At 44.5% G+C, this 22,500-nt stretch overlaps 1 protein-coding gene across 1 annotated transcript in view; it reads right to left on the reverse strand.

Moving 5' to 3' along the window:
• The window catches only part of LOC139764789 (uncharacterized), an 821,726-nt gene extending 799,422 nt beyond the window's left edge, over positions 1–22,304 (reverse strand). The window contains exon 1 of the mRNA XM_071691681.1: positions 21,813–22,304. Coding sequence (XP_071547782.1) covers positions 21,813–21,952 — 140 coding nt within the window. The 5' untranslated portion in view covers positions 21,953–22,304. The remainder of the gene's footprint in view (positions 1–21,812) is intronic.
• Positions 22,305–22,500: the final 196 nt, after the last annotated feature.

Here is a 22,500-nt window from a genome sequence, read left to right on the forward strand (position 1 = left end):
CTCTCTCTCTCTCTCTCTCTCTCTCTCTCTCTCTCTCTCTCTCTCTCTCACACATTTATGACAGTCAGCAGGTACAATGTTCTCGGCCTAAAACAGACCTGGGCTATCCTTCCATCACCGGCGAGGACAATGCTGCTGCTCCTTCCAGTAAATCATCCCACGATATATAGATTTACCTCAAAGTTCACTGCTTCTTTCGTCTCATCAGGCAGCCCCATTCCCCTACAAGCATCTAGTGGTGGATATGGCGATATCCGGCTGTATCAATGACGACAAAACTAAACCACCAATGTAGATAATTGCGATGGTTATTGCCCGGGAAATTCCTCCTGGTACCAGGCACGAAGGAAAAAAGTGGGTTCGTATTACGGCGATTCATCCATCTAACTTCCGATACTCATTTGATTCACTCGAACTACATCGCTTTCCAAGGCAAGGCGAGGCAAAGATCTTGACTGCTCCACTCTCAAGCCAGCCAGGATAGGGAACCTACCCCTCCAGCAGGTTCTCCTCAACAGGTAGTGCCTCCGTACCTGATCTATCGTTCCACTTCATAAATACATCAGCAGGATGATTGTCAGTACCTCCTCCGGTCTCCTGACTGTACGATACACTCGACTAATTCGTCCACTCATCGCCATCAGGACTACCCAGCTCCTCAAGTGTCCCTGAAGGCTAAGGTCGACATCATATCACGTAAAAATCAGTGGTAAAGTTCCTGACGAGACCCCTCGAGCGAGGGCTTGCGATGTACAACTTGCCAACCGGAACAATTATTCTGCTAAACACACCTACACGCACGCACCACCTAAGCGCAGATGATGATGGTCATGGTGCGAGGCATGTACGCCACGATTTATGTACGAGCGTCGTTCATTATCAGCGTCCAAGTACAAGCAGAGGCTGGGGGGCCGCGATACCGTACACACGGTCAGTCTTACAGTGCAAGTCGTCACGTCACAAAACAGCTGCGCTATCAACGAGTCTACTTGCCGCACTCCTGTCAATAGGCAACTCAATACCAGCAATACACCAAGACTCGTCAAATTACATTAGTAGAGTTCTTACCCTCAGGGGTATGCAACCGTTGCACAGCCTTCACTACAATACTGCATTGCTCGATGGCTGTCGAGATAATTACGTACACTAGCATTTTTACACACACACATTATATATATATATATATATATATATATATGGGAATGGTGAAGAGCTTGTTGATTTCTGTGCTGAAAAAGGACTGGTGATTGGGAATGTCTGGTTCAAAAAGAGATATAAGTATACGTATGTAAGTAGGAGAGATGGCCAGAGAGCGTTATTGGATTACGTGTTAATTGCTAAGCGCGTGAAAGAGAGACTTTTGGATGTTAATGTGCTGAAAGGGGCAACTGGAGGGATGCCTGATCATTATCTTGTGGAGGCAAAGGTGAAGATTTGTAGAGATTTTCAGAAAAGAGAATGTTGGGGTGAAGAGAGTGGTGAGAGTGAGCGAGCTTGGAAACGAGACTTGTGTGAGGAAGTACCAGGAGAGATTGAAAGCAAATGGCGTAAGGGGAATGGGGGAGGAATAGGATGTATTTACGGAAGCAGTGATGGCTTGCGCAAAAGATGCCTGTGGCATGATTAAGGTGGGCAGATTAGTAAGGGTAGTGAGTGATGGGATGAAGTAAAATTGTTAGTGAAAGAAGAGAGAGGCGTTTGGACGATTTTTGCAGTGAAGTAGTGCAAATGACGAAGACGTATAAAAGAAATAGGCACGAGGTCAAGAGAAAGGTGCAAGAGGTGAAAAAGAGGGCAAATGAGAGTTGGGGTGAGAGAGTATCATTAAATTTTAGGGAGAATAAGATGTTTTGGAAGGAGGTACATAAAGTGCCTAAGACAAGAGAACAAATGGGAACATTGGTGATGGGTGCTAATGGGGAGATAGTTACAAGTATGGTGAAGTGAGGAGATGGAGTGAGTATTTTGAAGGTCTGTTGAATGTGTTTGATGGAGTGACATAATAGGGTGTTTTGGTCGAGGTGGTGAGCGAAGTGAGAGGGTAAAGGAGAATGGTTTGGATAACAGACTAGAGGTAGTGAAAGCTTTGCCGAAGATGAAAGCCGGCAAGGCGGCGGGTTTGGATGGTATTGCAGTGGAATTTATTAAAAAGGGGGCGACTGTTGCTGACTGGTTGGTATGGATATTCAATGTATGTATGGTTCATGGTGAAATGCCTGAGGATTGGCGGAATGCATGCGTAGTGCCATTGTACAAAGGCAAAGGGAAGTGTTCAAACTACAGAGGCATAAGTTTGTTGCGTATTCCTGGGAAATTATATGGAAGGGTAATGATTGAGAGGGCAAAAGCATGTACAGAGCATCAGATTGGGGAAGAGCAGTGTGGTTTCAGAAGTGGTAGAGGATGTGCAGATCAGGTGTTTGCTTGAAGAATGTATGGGAGAAATACTTAGAAAAACAGAACGATCTGCATGTGGCATTCATGGATCTGGAGAAGGCATAAAGTAAGTTTTTATCAAGGATGTAAGACATGCGTACGAGTAAGAGAGGAAATGATTGGTTCCCAGTGAATGTCGGTTTGCGGCAGGGGTGCATGATGTCTCTATGGTTGTTTAATTTCTTTATGGATGGGGTTGTTAGGGAAGTGAATGCAAGAGTTTTGGAGCGAGGGGCAAGTATGCAGTCTGTTGTGGATGAGAGCGCTTGGGAAGAGAGTCAGTTGTTCGATGATGATACAGTGCTGGTGGCTGATTCGGATGAGAAACGGCAGAAGTTGGTGACAGTTTGGTAAAGTATGTGAAAGAAGAAAGCTTAGTAAATGTGAATTAGAGCAAAGTTATTAGGTTCAGTAGAGTTGAGGGACAAGTTAATTGGAAGGTAAGTTTGAATAGAGAAAAACTGGAGGATGTGAAGTGTTTTAGATATCTGGGAGTGGATTTAGCAGCGGATGGAGCCATGGAAGCGGAAGTTGAGTCACGGTGGGGGAGGGGGCGAAGGTACTGGGAGCGTTGAAAAATGCATGGAAGACGATTACGTTATCTCGGAGAGCAAAAATGGGTATGTCTGAAGGAATAGTAGTTTCAACAATGTTATATGGTTGCGAGACGTGGGCTATGAATAGGGTTGTGCGGAGGAAGGTGGATGTATTGGAAATGAAATGTTTGAGGACAATATGTGATGTGAGGTGGTTTGATCGGGCAAATAATGAAAGAGCAAGAGACGTGTGGTAATAGTGTGGTTGAGAGAGCAGAACAGGGTGTATTGAAATGGTTTGGCCACATGGAGAGAATGAGCGAGGAAAGATTGAGAGGATATACATGTCAGAGGTGAAGGGAACGAGAAGTGAGGACCTAATTGGAGGTGGAAGGATAGAGTAAAAAGATTTTGAGCGATCGGGGCCTGAACATACAGGAGGGTGAAAGGCGTGCAAGGAATAGAGTGAACTGGAACGACGTGGTATACCGGGGTCGTCGTGCTGTCAATGGATTGAACCAGGGCATGTGAAGCGTCTGGGGTAAACCATGAGGTTTTGTGGGGCCTGGGAGCAGTTGGTTCGGTGCATTATACATGACAGCTAGAGACAGTGTGAAACTGCAGAAACTGGTGGCTGAGTTTGGTAAAGCGTGTAAAAGAAGAAAGCTGAGAGTAAATGTGAATAAGAGCAAGGTTATTATGTACAGTAGGGTTGAGGGGCAAATCAACTGGGAGGTACGTTTGAATGGAGAAAAACTGGAGAAAGTGAAGTGTTTTAGATATCTGGAAGTGGATTTGGCAGCGGAAGTGAGTCACAGGGTGAGGAAGGGGGGGCGAAAGTTCTGGGAGTTTTGAAAAATGTGTGGAAGACGAGAACATTATCTCGGATATTTTATATACACTACCCCTTGACACTGATCCACGACGAAGTCCAATCCTACACCACCTGTGACACATACTGTCAACCTTTCCTCACTCATTCTTTCCATAACTCCAAACCATTTTTTCTCTCAACCTCATTTTATTGCCACACCTTTCTCATACCTTTCATTATTTACTCGACCAAATCACCTCACACCACATATCTTCTAACTCTTAATGTTCAACACCTCCACCGTCATCCACACAGCCATACCTATAGCCCATACCTCGCATACATATAATATTGTTGGGACTACTATACCTCCAAACGTACCCATTTTTGCCCTTCCAAGTAACGTTTTACCCTTTCCAGACATTTTTTGGAATCATCTCAAAACCTTCGCCCTCTCACCCACATTGCAAATCATTTCAGCTTCCATGGCTCCATTTGCTGCCATGTCCACTCCCTGGTATCTTAAACACTTCATTTCCTCCAAGTCTCCTTCAATCATATCAACCCAGCTAACCTGTTCCTAAACCCTGCTAAACCTAATACACTGTCTTCTATTCACATTCTTAACACTTCTTTCAAACCCTTCCAAACTCAGTCATCAACTTATGCAGTTTCTCATTCAAATCCGCCACCATCGTTGATTCATCAGCAAACAACAACCGATCCACTTCCCATGCTCTCTTATCCCTCAAAGACTGCATACTCGCCCCTCTCTCCAAGACACTCGCATTTACCTTCCTCGCCACCCCCATCCATAAATAAATTAGTGACATCACACTCCCGTACCGCGGATTAACCTTCACTTGGAACCATTCACTCTTCTTACTCGTACACATGCCTTACACCCGTGACTAAAAAATTCCCATTGTTTCTGGCACCTTTCCTCCCACACCATATATCTAAGATCTTTCACAAAGCATCTCTATTAACCTTACATAGTTTATTCAGATCCAACCATCTGTGTCTAAGTATTTGTCACACCCAGTCCTGAAAACAAACGCCTGATCCACACATCCTCCACACTTCTGAAACCACACGGTTCCTCCCAAATCTGATGCTACCTACTTGCCTTCATCCTCTTAATCATTACCCTCCCATACAACTTAACGGTATATTCAACAAACTTATGCCTCTGTAGTTAGAACACTAACCTTTATCCTCCCTGTCTTCATGCATTCCGCCGATCCTCAGACACCTCACCACAATCCATACATAGTGAATATCCTTACCAACCAATCAACATTTAATCCCCTTCTTAATAAATTCAGCAATAACATCTTGCACGAGTCTTTCACCACCACTTCATTCACCTACCGACTGTCCATGACTCATTTCACATACCATCCCGACCCTAACGTTCTCTCAAACGTACTATCCATCTCCTCTTTTCTTATGTTTACATCCACACACATTTAGACATGCCGTTTGAGCTTTAATGGAGGATGAGTATTCCCCGCTTGGCTCCTTTCATGTCCCATCTTTTAGAAATTAAAGTAATACTTTGCTTTACTGCTTTCGGAGAAAGTACAACAGGGGGGGTTCCCAGCCCCGTGCTCCCATCCCATTTGGTCGGTTTCTACGACATGTAGAGAAGGCGAAGGCTGATTTTCTCCCCTACTCCAGGGATATATATATATATATATATATATATATATATATATATATATATATATATATATATATATAGTGCGCGCGCGCGTGTGTGTGTGTGTGTGTGTGTGTGTGTGTGTGTGTGTGTGTGTGTTTGCGTGCGCGCGTTTTAAAACCAACATCTACTCATCTCTGTTCCTGAAGATGTGAAATACTCATTTCGATTTTCAAAAAACCAAGCGATAAGGTTCCAAATCAACGGTTACGAACGAAAAGTTAAGTCACAGAGTATAGATGGGGGGTTGTACTTCAATCATTAGGAAAGTGGCAGATTAGACGTAAACAAAGTAGTGATAAATGATCAAGCCTCAGAGTGGTCAGATGTAACAAATGGCGTGCCATAGGCATTTGGCTTAGGACCGGTTCACTTTCCCACACATAGTAACGACAGTGATAATGGTCTTCACCGTATGATATCCAAAGTCGCAGATGATTCTATTTCGGGCAATGAATCTACAACAGGAACTGTGCGCCTTCAGCTTCAAAATGACAAGCTGATAGATTAGCCTAATGAGTGATAGATTAATTCTAATACTGACAAGTGCAAAGTTTTACATGTCGGTCGTAAAAATGAATAGGCAATCCACAATATGAATTCTCTTGAGCTATAAAAGGTCAGCGAGGACAAGAACAGTCGTAGTGATCTCCAATGACAAACCTAAGCAAACACCGCACAATAGCAGTGAAAAAGGAGGCAAACAATATTCTTGCATTCATATGAAGTATTTTGGGATTTAAGTCTCGGGAAATTACCCTCACTCTTTACAACTCACTGGCGGGCGCCCATCTTGAGCCTTGTGTTCAGTTCTGGTCATCCTACTTGAGGGAGGAATCACAGACAGACTTTTAGTTCAAACTCGAGCTACTAAGAGGATTCTCGGCCTGAGAAACAAATGCTATGAAAGCCGACTAAACCAAATTTATTTTGCTTAGAAAAGAGAAGGTCGAGAGGTAATCTAATATAGGTATTCGAAATCATTAAAGGCTTCGATAATCTCTATCTAACGAGCCACTTAAGGCTAGAGTCCTATTTTGTCATTCTTAGTAACGTTCTACCTCGAACGAGGGAAAGTACTTTGACAATGACTTTATGGTTATGATATACCAAATGTAGTTGTTGAAACCACTACCATACATAGATACATTCAACCATAAAAATTACAAATATTCTGCTTGAAATCCACGACTGACAATACTTGGACCACCTGAACCGCATAGTAAGTTTACAGGTCCTCCACTTTAAAGAAAATCTAAGTCTTTCTCCCCCTACCACAATAATCCATACGTTTCAGTCCTCCTCCACTACCACAGACATCCTCGTCAGTACCCAGGGGTCTGCTGCTATTTGAATTCAGTTGTATCAGTAAAGGTTTCGAATATACTTGTTTCATTTTCGTTGTGGCCACCAGTATGTTCGTGAAACACGTTATTTGCGATTTACCTGCATAATATATATATATATATATATATATATATATATATATATATATATATATATATATATATATATATAGCACCGGATCCGGATGGAACCATGGAAGCGGAAGAGTGTCACAGGGTAAGGGAGGGGGGCGAAGGTTCTGGGAGCGTTGTAGAATGTGCGAAAAGCGAGAACGTTATCTCGGAGAGCAAAAATGGTTATGTTTGAAGGAATAGTGGATCCAACAATGTTATATGGTTGCGAGGCATGGGCTATAGATAGGGTTGTGCGGAGGAGGGTGGATATGTTGGAAATGAAATGTTTGAGGACAATATGTGGTGTGAAGTGGTTTGATCGGGTAAGTATTAAAATGGTAAGAGCTGTGGTAATAAAAAGTGTGGTTGAGAGAGCAGAAGAGGGTGTATTGAAGGGGTTTGGTCCCATGGAGAGAATGAGTGAGGAAAGATCGACAAAGACGATGTGTGTGTCAGAGGAGGAGGGAACGAGGTAAATGAGAGACCAAACTGGAGGTGAAAGGATCGAGTTAAAAAGATTTTGAGCAGTCGGGGCCTGAACATGCAGGAGGGTGAAAGGCGTGCAAGGAATAGAGTAAACTGGAACGATGTGGTATACCGGGGTCGACGCGCTGTCAATGGATTGAACCAGGGCATGTGAAGCGCCTGGGGTAAATCATGGAAAGTTTTGTGGGGCCTGTATGTGGAAAGGGAGCCGTGGTTTCGGTGCATTATACATGACAGCTGGAGACAGTGAACGAATGTGGCCTTTGCTGTCTTTTCCTAGCGCTACCTCGCGCGCGCGTGGGGAGTGGGGTGACATTTCATGTGTGGCGGAGGAAATGGATGAAGGCAGCAAGTATTAATATGTATAAGTGTATGTGTATGTGTCTATATGTCTGTGTATGTATATGTATGTATACTTTGAAATGTATAAGCATGTATATGTGCGTGTGTGGGCGTGCATTTATAAGCACGTGTATGTGGGTGGGTTGGGCCATTCTTTCGTCTGTATTCTCGCGCTATCTCGCTAACGCGGGAGACAGTGACAAAGTATAACGGAAAAAAAAAAAAAAAAAAAAAAAAAAAAAATATATATATATATATATATATATATATATATATATATATATATATATATATATGAGCAAGACACTGCCTAATTTACTGTGAACTAGGAGAAGGAAGCTTTCAAAACGGTCAGCAGGTCACTGCTGAGCAACTGTCACTGTTGACCAAACATTGTGCATCAGCTGTGAGCGGTTGTGTGGGGCAGATCAGGTCAATAAATACCTCGCTCAAGAAACACGCCTTTGTCTTGACAATGAAGTTAGTAAACCATACATGTTTGCTCGTCGAGTCCATGTGCAAGGAACGTGCCAAAGCCACAACACGTGATTAGCCACGGAGGCAAAGGCTGTTCTGGTTGGGGAAACTACTGTAATGGCGGCCGCGGTGGGCGAAGATTGGCAGGCGTCCCGCACTAGTGTTGGTGTGGGGGTGTTAATGGGGGAGAGAATATGACGCCCAGTATAATGAAGGGAGATGCCATGCGCTGAAAATGAGGATTCCTCACCAAGGCATCTCACTAGCACAGTCTTCGTGGCATAACAGCAGTGGTTTGTCAGTTTCGCCTCGTTTACTCATACGTAACAGCTTAGTTAACCTGAAAGCTTTTCTTATCGTTTGTGCCTAGTTCTCGTTTTATAGATTTACAAACTTTGATAGGAGAAAATATCAAATTTTAAGGAAAAAATTAGGTTTCTACCATTCAGACCAAACACACACACGTGTGTAATAGATTATGAAAGCCTATCTTTAAATTTGTATATATAGGCAAATATTCAAGGTTGTCATAGAGCAAACTGAAAGTAAATCAAGCAGCATCACACCATTATTTTCACTGTTCCCACACAGGCGAGGCTCATCAACATACTGCATCCAAGCCGCTTGACGCAGGTCGAGACCATGACACACTCACGGGAGAGTGTTCTGGTACGCTGGTAGTGTCGGCGACAGACAGCACGACCCTGCGACACACTTTAAAACCCTAAGTTCCTCTGGTCATAGAAAAAGACCCACAGAAAATGCAACTCGAGGCACTGGAACTCTAAACCACTACCAAGCTCCTAGGCCATTATTGTTCGAGCGTGTGTGTTAGTCGTCTTGACCATCTATGGAAAACTGGAGGATTTTAGGTTCAGACCGACTTTAAGAACCTGTGATGTCCAGGGTCTTCAACAATGGAAACCAAATTGATCTGATTAATAATCAACTGAAACCAGTCCTATCAAGGCACACATATAATATCAGTTGACACATGCGAAACATCGCTTTCACGTTATACGAAAATGAAATCAGATATATACATATATCACAGTGAGCACCTGAAACCAACTTTCAGGATAACCGAACCTGAAAAATTCAGACTGACAGCAATACAGAGTCGGGAACATCGGCATAGTGTAATCCCTTGTGCTGGGGAGAGGGAACCTTCAAGATGTGGCTGGTGTATCACGTAGGCGAAAACACAGACACCTTGCAGGGAGTGGCGGCCTGGCTCTCCTGTCCAGTGTGGGGATGTGTGTAGTCTGGGTATTTGCAAAGGAAATCCTCGAAAATCCGCAGCTCTCTTGCAAAACCATGTGTAGGGTTCCCTTACGGAAATCTTACGAGCATACTGAGTAAAACCCATGACATGCAACTGATGGCTGCTCATGAGATATCTTCCAGGTACATGGAACACATGAGAGTTCGAAAAAGATCATTAATCTTTTATGAGACAAGAGACAAAGGTGCACAGTCGAAGAAAGCATTTCGATCGAACTCAGGTGCTCAAGGTCAACTCTTACGAACAGAGTTCAAAATATATCATAACCGAATTATACAATTTCTCATGTAAGATCCTTGGACTATTTTGCATAGGGAGGTTCAAGGACGCTTCAACGGCTTCGTGCGTTATGCACGGGGCTCTTTAATAAACAGGTCACTCAGGTGTTCAAGTAAGATCTTACGGCACCTTAAGAAAGAACGCTCAGGTGCTCAGAAACAGATCTCATGACTAAGTAGAATACACGGATGTTCAGTTCACGACTAATTGAGAGCAGAAGGACGGGTTGAAATTAGATTTCCAACTGCTGTGGGAAGAACCCATGATCACGTATCATTCATTGAGCTCGTGTCTATTTACTGGAAATTGTTACTGATGCTCATGTAAGAGGTTACGACTGGCCTGAATACATCATACGACAAGATACAACTGGCCTAAATACATCACACGATATCATATATATATATATATATATATATATATATATATATATATATATATATATATATATATATTATATATATATATATATAATCAGTGGATTGAATCAAGGCATGTGAAGCGTCTGGGGTAAACCATGGAAAGCTGTGTAGGTATGTATATTTGCGTGTGTGGACGTATGTATATACATGTGTATGGGGGTGGGTTGGGCCATTTCTTTCGTCTGTTTCCTTACGCTACCTCGCAAACGCGGGAGACAGCGACAAAGCAAAAAAAAAAAAAAAAAATATATATATATATATATATATATATATATATATATATATATATATATATATATATATATATATATAATGTCTCCATGGTTGTATAATTTGTGTATGGATGGGGTTGTTAGGGAGGTGAATGCAAGAGTTTTGGAAAGAGGGGCAAGTATGCAGTCTGTTGTGGATGGAAGAGCTTGGGAAGAGAGTCAGTTGTTCGCTGATGATACAGCGCTGGTGGCTGATTCGGGTGAGAAACTGCTGAAGCTAGGGACTGAGTTTGGTAAAGTGTGTGAAAGAAGAAAGCTGAGAGTAAATGTGAATAAGAGCAAGGTTATTAGGTGCAGTAGGGTTGAGGGACACGTCAACTGGGAGGTAAGTCTGAATGGAGAAGAACTGGAGGAAGTGAAGTGTTTTAGATATCTGGGAGTGGATTTGGCAGCGGATGGAACCATGGAAGCGGAAGTGAATCATAGGGTGGGGGAGGGGGGGGGGCGAAAGTTCTGGGAGTGTTGAAAAATGTGTGGAAGTCGAGAACGTTATCTTGGAAAGCAAAAATGGGTATGTTTGAAGGAATAGTGGTTCCAACAATGTTATATGGTTGCGGAGGAGGGTGGATGTGCTGGAAATGAGATGCTTGAGGACAAAATGCAGTGTGAGGTGGTTTGATCGAGTAAGAAATGAAAGGGTAAGAGAGATGTGTGGTAATAAAAAGTGTGGTTGAGAGAGCAGAAGAGTGTGTTTTGAAATGGTTTGGTCACATGGAGAGAATGAATGAGGAAAGATTGACAAAGAGGATATATGTGTCAGAGGTGGAGGGAACGAGAAGTGGGAGACGAAACTGGAGGTGGAAAGATGGAGTGAAAAAGATTATGAGTGATCGGGGCCTGACCATGCAGGAGAGTGAAAGGCGTGCAAGGAATATAGTGAATTGGAACGATGTGGTATACCGAGGCCGACGTGCTGTCAATGGATTGTACCAGGGCATGTGAAGCGTCTATAGAGAGCTGATGATTCTGAGTGATTTGATCTATAAACTGTAGGCCGCAGGTGGTGTTCCAGTACACAACTGCCAAGATAAGAATAGGCAAGTTTAAACAATGATGTGACCTTTCCAAAGTTTCTCAACTCGAGTTAATCTTTAATACTATGTCTTGATGCAAGTAAAGTTTGTGCTCCACTATGTGCATACCAAAGGGCGTAGAGCGATACAAAATTAAGGGTTTCCAATTAAGCACTTTATCTTTCCCTTGCTACTATCTTTTTCATGCATTCTAGGTAAGACATCCTGATGTATATAGGTGACATATCTCGAAACAGATGGTACTCGTGACTGCCTTAATGCACGGCTAACAAATTCATGATACACCAAACACTTTTATCGGGACAAAAAAAAAAAACATTTCATAGCACAGCGAATTCTGAGACACCTGTGGCCTCCAGTTCGGTCGTATTCGACAGGAAAGCATCAGACTGGCTCATTCTACGAAGCGCGGTAATACATGACTTAGTTCCAGGATCTACGCCTTGTATTATCTGTAAGAATGACCTGGAAACGGGACTCGCCTGAGAATTTCAGAATTTACGAAGAACCAAATAAAGAAACACAGCTCAATGATTCAGTGACCGAAACAAATGCCTGCTGTGTTAGGGACATGGCAAATGGATCTGAATGTGGGCAAAATGCAAAGTAATGCATAATGGGGATGAAAATATCGGACAAGGATATAGATTGCTAGGTAAGCCATTTTCAGTAGAGAAAGAAAAATGATCTTGGGAGTAATAAATCAGTAATGACCCAAAATACGACGTGTAGCGCATGGCTGCATATATCAAAGCAATCAAAATGTTAGGTTTCATGGCCAGAAAAAACTAAATCGTAAAATATAATATTCAGTCTTTACAATGCCCTAGTCAGTCCTCATTTAGAATACGCAGGGCAGTTCTGGCTATAAGACTTTCTCAGACGTTAAAAAATTAAATACAGAAAACTTTAAATCAATTTAGTAAAAAAAAAAAAAGGTTCAAGAAAGACTAAAGATCAACATCAGTTTTTCTCTAAAAAGAGAGTAAAAGTAAACTTTAAGATGAAGGCTTTTACAAATACTTAAGCACAATCTCACAGCTCAACTATATATTTCTTCACTGTAACAAAGATATAGTGGCTAAGAATAACAGTATGAAGTTACAAGTTTGGATATATCGTACACACGTGCGCTATCTTTTTTCTACGGTCACCTTTAAGGTTATAGACCACTGGAATAAACCGCCGGCGATGCAATTAATTCACTGCTGCATAAGTACTTTAACGACATTAATCTTCTATAAATAAGCCTCTTTATCAAGGGCTAAATAATATTTACGAGTTTAAACTTCAATCATTACAGATTCCAGTCTCCCTTCCAGACGATTCGGTTGCTGACACTAACTCCGGGACGTGTTTTGCACTCATACTTTTCTGAACAGACTGCCACCTCAGGCTACGCTCTCCACACTGTATGGTGCTCCTGCATAGTCATTTTCCTGTCAGATGATGCAGTGAGAGGTGCTCTAAAATCCTAACTATGATGGATAAGGAATTCAAGATGTTCTTAATGTCTGCCAGCAGATAGACAATTAGCCCCCCCCCTGCTATCTATCCGTCTCGTGGACTGTCATGTATTCCAGTGATGTGATCTTACTGGCCTCCAGTTTGGTAGCTTCTAGTCTTATGGCATCCATTGTTTTGTTCCTACTGCTCTCTCAAGGTTCCGTGGCCTCCATCATGTATGACCTCAATAATATGGCTTTCAGAATTATGACTCCAGAGACGGTCGTCTCCAGTCCTGCGGCCTCCAGGACTGTGTGAGGTTGTATGGGAGCATGTCAGGCCCAGACCATAAACAAAGAAGCATCAAGGGATGATCAGTATTGAAATAAATTTCATAATTCTATGAGACCCATCTTGCCTCTCCTCATTTTTCTCTTATCCTTATTCCCTTCCATCTTTATTTCTTGTAGTTTTTCTCTACCGTCCCATTTTTGGTCACTTTTTTCCTCACCCACTTCCCCTATTTCATGCCATTCCCGACCTCATTCTCCTCATTGTCTCCCTTCCGCTACAGCTATAACTCTCTTCCCTTTCGTCGTTTCTCCTCCCATTCCCCCCTCCCCCATCTCTCCCTCCTTTCGTCCCTGGTCCACCCCTCAGCATAGCTGTGTTCCTCCCTATGAGGGAGCCGCTGCGACACACGCCAAGGGACACCCACTCACGCCTCAGCCTCCCGTACACCAGCCAGGTTCACATGGACTGCATGACCTGCTGTTCATTCACCACAAAGAAAACTCAGTCGTTGTAACAACAGTGCTAAAGACTTTACTGAAATGAGGGATGCAGCACACGATTTCTTGACGGAACCAAGCGTCCTGGAATTTCAAAAGGTATCCAAAAGTTAAATTCTCTTTCTGGACACATTAACGATAACAAGGAACACATCAGAATACCTGGCTGGCTACACTTGACAGCATTTGAGAGTACCTGCTTAACAATACCTTGGAAACCCTGACATCAACAGAAACACTGGGTAACATACGCAAACTCATGGAAAACACACCACGCTTCACATGTGAAAACACCTGACAAAAAAAAATTGTGGAAGAAAATGAAAAAAAAAAAAAGGGTTGCTTTAAGAACACACGAAACGGCAAGATGGATTGCTTTTATTTGAACACTCTCGTTTTCATGTTATCAGGATTCTGTGCCATGTTACCGAAGACAAAGCGTGCCTTGAGCCGAAACTGCTGCACGCACCGGCCTGGCTGACGGTGGAGGCCAACCCTCACGAGCAACATGTCACTTGAGGGAGTGAGGAGAAGCGTGTTCCCACATAGGGACGTTCCTCTGCAGCTGTGAGGAGAAGATCACTTCCCACCTCCAGTTTACCAGGACCTTTTTATCAGTTTACGTCGAGCAGAAAACTGGTCCGTAACTTGATTTGGAAGTTAACTTCCTCGCAGTTTACCGAAAAGCTTAGTTAACAGGAGGCGCCAAGACCACGACAAAGTATTGTAAACACTGAAAAATTCTGAGCACCACGGCACGGCCCTTCAGCACGACGGTACGATCCTTCAGCACGGCGGCACGACCCTTCAGTACGACGGCACGACCCTTCAGAACAACGGGACGATCCTTCAGAAGAACGGGACGATCCTTCAGCACGGCGGCACGGCCCTTCAGCACGGCGGCACAACACCATCACGATCCTTCAGAACATCGGGATGATCCTTCAGCACGGCGGCACGATCCTTCAGCACGGCGGCACGACCCTTCAGCACGGCGGTACGATCCTTCAGCACGGCGGCACGGCCCTTCAGCACGACGGCACGATCCTTCAGCAAGACGATACGACCATTCAGCACGACGGCACAACCCCTCAGCACGATCCTTCAGAACAACGGGACGATCCTTCAGCATGACGGCACGACCCTTCAGCACGGCAGCACGACCCTTCAGCATGACTGCACGACCCTCGAAGACGCTGGGAGGGCCCTTGAACATTACGGTCGTGCTCCAGGGCCTTACCGTCGTGCTCAAAGGATGGAGACGTGCTCACAACGCACTTCACATCAAGACCCAACCTCCAGCGCAGCTTAAACCCGTGCGCGTCCAAGCAGCCAACAAATCTGTGAACAAAACGTCCACTTCATCCAGAACCTTTCCTGTGGTGTCAGCTTACGCCACAGCTAAGCCTCGAGCGTCCCTTTCCGAGTCTTCAAGCGCTATTAGCTGACAACAGGGCAGCTTGCTGTCACTTCCAGTCTTCCAGTGTGGTGAGCGTACAATACACCAGAGGTTTAGCTCATATTGTAGAGATTTCCCATCTCCAACTTTAATATGGCAACAGACAATGATATATATATATATATATATATATATATATATATATATATATATATATATATATATATATATATATATATTCCTACGAGTCCAAGGGGAAATGAAACCAAAGTGCACTTTCGTGTAATAATCACATTAGGGGAGATACAAGAAATATAACAGTCAGTTGATATATAACTTAGAGACGCCACACACACACACACGACACACGTACATACATCCACACACACGTACATACACACACACGCACATACATCCACACATATACACACACGTACACACACACGCACACATACGTAAATACATACACACGTACATCTCTTCGTTGTATATCAACATGGCTCAACATTACTGTGATTTTTTTTTGTCATTATTTCACTATCAATGGATAATGAATGCAATTTACTGCGTGAATCCTTATGTACTTACACACGTGTGTATGTACGTACGTGTGTGTATGCATGCATATATATTTGTATGCATGTTTGTGTGTGTGTGTATGTATGTGTATGCATATATATATTTGTATGGATGTATGCATGTGTGTGTGTATGCATGTATGCTATGTATGCATGTGTATGCATGTGTGTGTATGCATCTGTGTGTACGTGTGTGCGTGTTCGAGTGTGTATGTGCACAAGCAATAAAACATATTGATTGTAAACCGATTGTGAAATAATGACAGGAACAAACTTAGTAATGTTGAGTGTGTAGTGTTTAGAGTAATCCTGTGGGACACGTTAAGTCATATGCTGAAGACACAGCACTGTGCCCTGGGCTCACAGTACTGACTCTGTCGAGACGAAAGCTCACAGCACTGGCACATAGTGTGTCCCACACCAACATCAACGTAACTGGTCGTGTTCTTATACTGCTATTGAAACTATGGTCTTCCAAACCTCACACTATCGGACATGGTGACCGTTACCCCTCACATCACCGACTATATTGCAAGATCAACACCCGATGATAACAGGAAAATGAAAAACGTGGACCAGAAAGTCTGTGATGATGTGTATTACGTCAACCAGGAAGTCAGGCCGACGCAGAGGGTTCGGCTCTGGCCGCAGAGGCGGTCTTCCGGGTAAGGCTCTCGACCTGTCTATCATCCCTCCCCTGCCTCTGGACCAGCCTTCGTATATCCTTGGGAAAGTGGATCTTACCCTCCTTTGAACGTCCACGTCCTTCCCCGGGAGCCCACTGTCCACTCCCGCAGGAAACTAGATCTTACTGCTCTTTCCAAACCATCTCAGCTCTTCGGGCCTCCACCTCCAGCTTAAGACTTAGGATTCTTTCTCTTCATTCCCATCTTCCCTTATTCTTCCTCTGTAAACCACCTTCTCGGGAAGATCCTTAACCTTCCCCCTTCCTAAACCCGTCTCGTGATCTTGCCCTCTCTCAGCAACCATTCGTCTTCTGCCTCCTCCTCCTCCATCCCTATCCCGTCCTAGACTTGGCTACCGCCATCTCTCCAGAAACGAGATCTTTCGCTTTACTCCGTCTCCTACTCCTCCCTGACTCCCAGCCTCCAGAAAAAAAAAAAAAAGATTGGTCCCTCCTCCCTCCCTCCCTTCCCCCTAACCAGGATAATACGTCCAAACAAGATGGGTCGGTGTCGCGTCCCGTGACAATCGTCCAGAACATTAGAATGATTTTTCCATCGGTCTGGAGTTCACGACGCATTGGTCCGTCGCCAACATAACGTAACCTAACCACTTTAGAATTTCTATACTTCCGTGTTTCTCTTACTTTTCTAAGTCGTATAATGGCGTCACCACGACGGCGGAAAGTTATAAATACGGACTGACCTTTCCTGTCTTTCCAGCGTCGTAACCTAACACGAGTGCACTCGGCCCGTTTTTAATCGTATGTTCAGAGAATGACCTGTACTTGCGACCAGGCTCACACAGGTAATCGATGTATCCACAGTATCGCATAATGTACCTGCACGACTGTGTTATATGATACAATACTGATGTAGCCACACGTTTATTATACAATCACACCACTGGCACACATTATTTTCATGTACGCAGAATATGTCGCATACTCACCATATTATGACATACACAATATTGTGCCCGACTCACACCAAAGTCCTATACCCACCCTACTGCCGTACACACACTAGGGCAGCATAATTACACTGTCACTCGCACCAATGTCGTATACTCGCGCCAGTGTCGTATAATTACACTGGTGTCGTATACTCGCATCAATGCTACACCCTTACATTAGTGTGGTACGCTCACACCACTGTTCCATACCTACATCACTAGACTGCATACTTGTTGTCATGTACTCACACCGATGTCGTATTTTCACACCAGTCGTATACGAATGTCGTCGCATATTCACGCCTGTGTCGTATAATCACACGGATGTAGTAGAATAATCACACCAGTGTCGTACTCCCACACCAGCAGGAACCTGGCATCAGGCCGGCAGACTTCGGTCAGTCAAGATCTTGCCAGGCAGCTGGTCCTCCTCTGTACATTGTCCATCTTATTCTCATCCCACCAACCTGCGTCGTCATGGCTACCTACTCCTCCCTAGGTTCTCACCCTTTACCTTGCCCCTCCCTAAGTCCTTACACTACCTATTGCCTCTACCTAGGTCCTCATACCACCTCTTGCCCCCCTACTCTTCACTGTCATTACACCTCTTGCCCGTACCTTGGTCCACACGCCAGCTCTTACCCCTCCCTATGTCTTCACACCAATCTTTACCCTCCCTCTCCCTACGTCCTTATACTGCCACTTCTCTCTCTCTCTCTCTCTCTCTCTCTCTCTCTCTCTCTCTCTCTCTCTCTCTCTCCTGGATAGTAGTACGTTGGCAGCCACGGAACGGTTATCAGCTGTATCAGCTGTACTACCCATCTGGGGTAACGGGAGGGTCAGCCACGGCTGCTCAGTTATCAGCCAACACCTCACAGAGTGCCCAGGTACGTACCTGTCTCTTCTTTCTACCTCATCCACACGTGGGCTGTTGGCATTCAGTCCACAACCAGACACACTCTCCCTTTCACACACAACACTTGACATGTGACTCACACGATTCGTTCTTCATGACTCAGATGTTCCTACGCTACGCGTTACACTCGCCATTTGACAAGTTCTCGTAGTAAGTCCTCGTGAATAAGTACTACACTCAGTTCGTCCGTGGTTCCTCACCTCCTTCCTGTCACTCATCCTACTACTCTACACTCCTTATTCTACCTGTACTTCTACTATCCTCTCCTCGCCCTTCTCCCTCATGCAATGCCTTCCTCGACTTGGACCTTGACGCCACCTCCCCACACCCATAACGCAGTCTGTGGAGTCTTATCTTTTTTTCGCAGTTTCTGCGATAGCCAAGTAACATATGGAGTGGACAAAACTGCACTAAATTGTTCACATCCACTCTTCAACTGTCTTGTAAAATGCACCGAAACCAGGGGGTCTCTCTCTAACCAAGCCCCACACACCCTTCCGTGGTTTCCTCTATCCACCTCATACGCCCAGGGTCAACCCAATGACATCACGTTGTCCCCTGTGTACCACATCGCTCTAACTGTCCCTATCCCTTGCACACTTCACACCCTGTTACGTGTTCCCGATGACTCAAAGCCTCTTTCTATAACGTCCTCGCCCCTCTCCTCTTCCTTGTTCCTTCCATTTCTGACGCATGTATCTGTCAGTCTCTCCTCGCTCATCCACTCCATAATTCTGAACTATTTCGCCACACCCTGCTCAGCTCTCTCAAACATATTCTGCTTATTACCACACCTCTCTCTCGCAAACGTCATTCCTTACTCGCTCAACCCTCCTCACGCCACATACCGTCCTCAAGGCATTTCATATCCAACGCATTCACCCTCTTCCCCGTCTTTGCAGTTAGGGCCCACGGCTCTCATTCACACAGCACCGTCAGGACTGCTTGTCCATCAAACACACCCTTCTTTGCCCTCAGACATGATCTCTCCACACAATCGTAAGCGCACTCAGAGTTTTAGTGTTTATTAATAATTACATATCTAATGTGTATATTTCTAGTGCCAAACATCTGAACATCGTAACATTACATCCCAAATCATCTGAGCCCTCTACACGTCCATGACATTGTGACGACATTCCATTTCCTGGGGATCCCACGACCAAACACAGTTGCCCATAAACACCTCACTCGGTGAGATTTCAGAAATTATAAGGACGCGCCGCACACACTCCATTACCCCCATACACAACACCTCCACAGCCCATATACTCCATCACCATGACCTATACTCTCCATCTCCAAGCCCCATACACTCAACACATTAAATACACTTCACTACACCCCCTTTTCCACACAATCCCATACACTCCCTCTTCATACCCTTCACCAACACACCCAATGCAATCCTCCTCCACATCGCATACACCATAAACTACACCTTCACACACACCATACACTCCTCCATTCCACCACACCCTGTACTGCACACCGACAACACCGTGTGCACACTTCTTCCCTCGACCCACTCATCTACTCCTATCACATTTTCCCTAGAGTGTTAACTTCGACGCCTATATTAAGGATCAACTTGCACTCGTAAGCACTGACCCATCTGGCTGTTGGTGGTAGCAACAAACACCTCTCCCTCCACCACGACCGTCAAGGGACATGTCAAGAGGCCACTCAGCCTCTTCTTAAAACCGTCTCCCATGTTCAGCGAGAGGCAGGCGTGATCAGACTCTTCACATTAATTCGCTTCGATGAAATATTTTACACAATTTTCCGTCGGTCGGCAGAAATAGCCGTTCTATTTTTAAGCACACTTCGCTCTCCGTAAATATCTGGGGGATAGAGCTTTATTCCCCCATGGGATTGCACTCCATTTTGCTGCTCGTAAGTGTTTTGAGGCTCGTACGCATTTTGATCCCCCCCCCCCCCTCACGTACGTCAGAGTCATCGTAGCCACGAGACAAACCCACTCAACGCGAGGACTCAAACACCCTGGATCATGTATGGCCAGGCGACCTTGTTCTACTCTTGGCACGCAACTGACACTCTGCTCATACTACTCACACACACACAATTTCATACACACACACACACATATATATATATATATATATATATATATATATATATATATATATATATATATATATATATAAAACCAAAAACAAGCACAAGCCCATCGACAGTCACACTTCTATATATACACTCATACACATCTACGATTATCATACATATATACAAGCATAGACAAGAACAGAAATGTGAATGTACACACACAATCACCAAGCACACGTCTCGCAAAAACACGCCATCACAATCACAGAAAACATATGCACAAACAAACACGCTATCACAATCACAGAAAACATATGCACAAACAAAGACAAAAAACATGCACTCCTGAAATGTACACGCACACACACAAAGGCACAGAAAAATGTAAAAATACACAAATGCAAAAACGAAAGCACATACAAAGACACATACATACGAACAAGAACACTTGTCAAGTTTTGTTTCATCAGATGAAGTATGAATTACGTACGGGCATACACACGTATACACACTTCCATCTCTCTCTCTCTCTCTCTCTCTCTCTCTCTCTCTCTCTCGAGACTAATGAGCAAGCACTGGACAATCTCTCCACTTCAGACACCTTCATGTTACTGTTGCGGATGTGCAGTGTGTCACGACGCCTCAAACAGTAAACCTCAGAGTTAGACACGGGTCCTCAGACACGAGAAAACCTCCATAATCCAGACAGATGTCTATATCATAGACCAATATCATTATATTCATGTGTGTGTGTGTGTATATATATATATATATATATATATATATATATATATATATATATATATATATATACATATATATATATATATATATATATATATATATATATAAAGTTTTTGATACGACGTCTCATATTAAGTTTCCGTCACAGTGGGTAAGAAACCTTGGGAGAAAACTGCCTCTCCTGGAAGCAGTCACTGGTTCAGGAGGAACCCAAGGCTGCTGCTAGAGAGATCCACCGGTACGAGACTAGGGACCATGGGCCTCGAGTCCACCAGTTTACTGTCACAGGTAGGCTGGTCGATTGATGACCATGGATGGCACTACAGGTAGATCTCGCTAGTCATCTGTCATTTATTTTTAAAAAAATTTTACATTTATACATCAAAATCGAAGAATTTTGTTGGTGAAGAGAGTTGGGTTGAGGTAAACCCATCTAGATTTTCCATCAGCATGTCAAAGGAATGTCATGTCTGCCTTTGACCTGGCGCCGGACCATTGCCTTGAAGTTGCATACCCCGGAGGAGCACCTCACACTCCTCAACCACTTTCAGGTGAAGCTTCAAGTGGCACTCGGACACCTTCCTGCCGCCGACACTCACTCCTCCGGTGGCAGACAACACTCCTTGACTCTCCGTTTTCTGTGGGGCGGGCGGGAAATGGGGGGGTATCATTCCAGAATACTTACTCTTGGTGCGGCATGTTAATCTCATTCTCCTGGGTGTAGACGGCAAGCAGCGTCGGGAAGAACGCGAACAACACGAAGGCAAGCGCTGTCCGATGTTGCACGAAGGACAGTGAGTAACACCATCTCACTTTATGCCTCATCGCGACTGTACAGGAAGCAGGTCTCGACTATCAACAACACACACACACACACCTCACTGGCAGCAACTCAGGCCACCTCACTATCACACATCATTGTTGCGTCGACCTTTAACAGTCCTCTGTAATAGCACCACACACCCGCTGGCCGATCTGTCGCCGCCCCGATACAACGACCGTATGACCCGGGATGATCTCGAACTGAGCGGGGAGTCACACGGAGGGCGGGGCTGAGGGCTGTTACACGGTACTCATGGCAGGGAGGCGTGTAGCAGGAGGACTTCTAGGGCTCACCTCTAGGACTGGCGGCCGCGGCAGCCACTGAGGGGTAACTCTGCCACTGTCGCGCCTCTTGCCAGCGATCAATAAAAATAGCTGCGCGGCCGGGCTCCCACTACCCGAGCACGACGCTCCCCACTCCCCGTGCTCCCTCGCGATCAATCCTCGCCCAGGCCGCGCGCCAACTTTGAACTTCCGCTCGGGTTCCGGTACGCAGCTCCGCCCCGGACGCGCTCAGAGAATCGCGACAAATTAAGAGGAATAATGATCAA

Source organism: Panulirus ornatus, chromosome 4 (assembly GCF_036320965.1).
Source record: "Panulirus ornatus isolate Po-2019 chromosome 4, ASM3632096v1, whole genome shotgun sequence".
Classification (NCBI taxonomy): domain Eukaryota; kingdom Metazoa; phylum Arthropoda; class Malacostraca; order Decapoda; family Palinuridae; genus Panulirus; species Panulirus ornatus.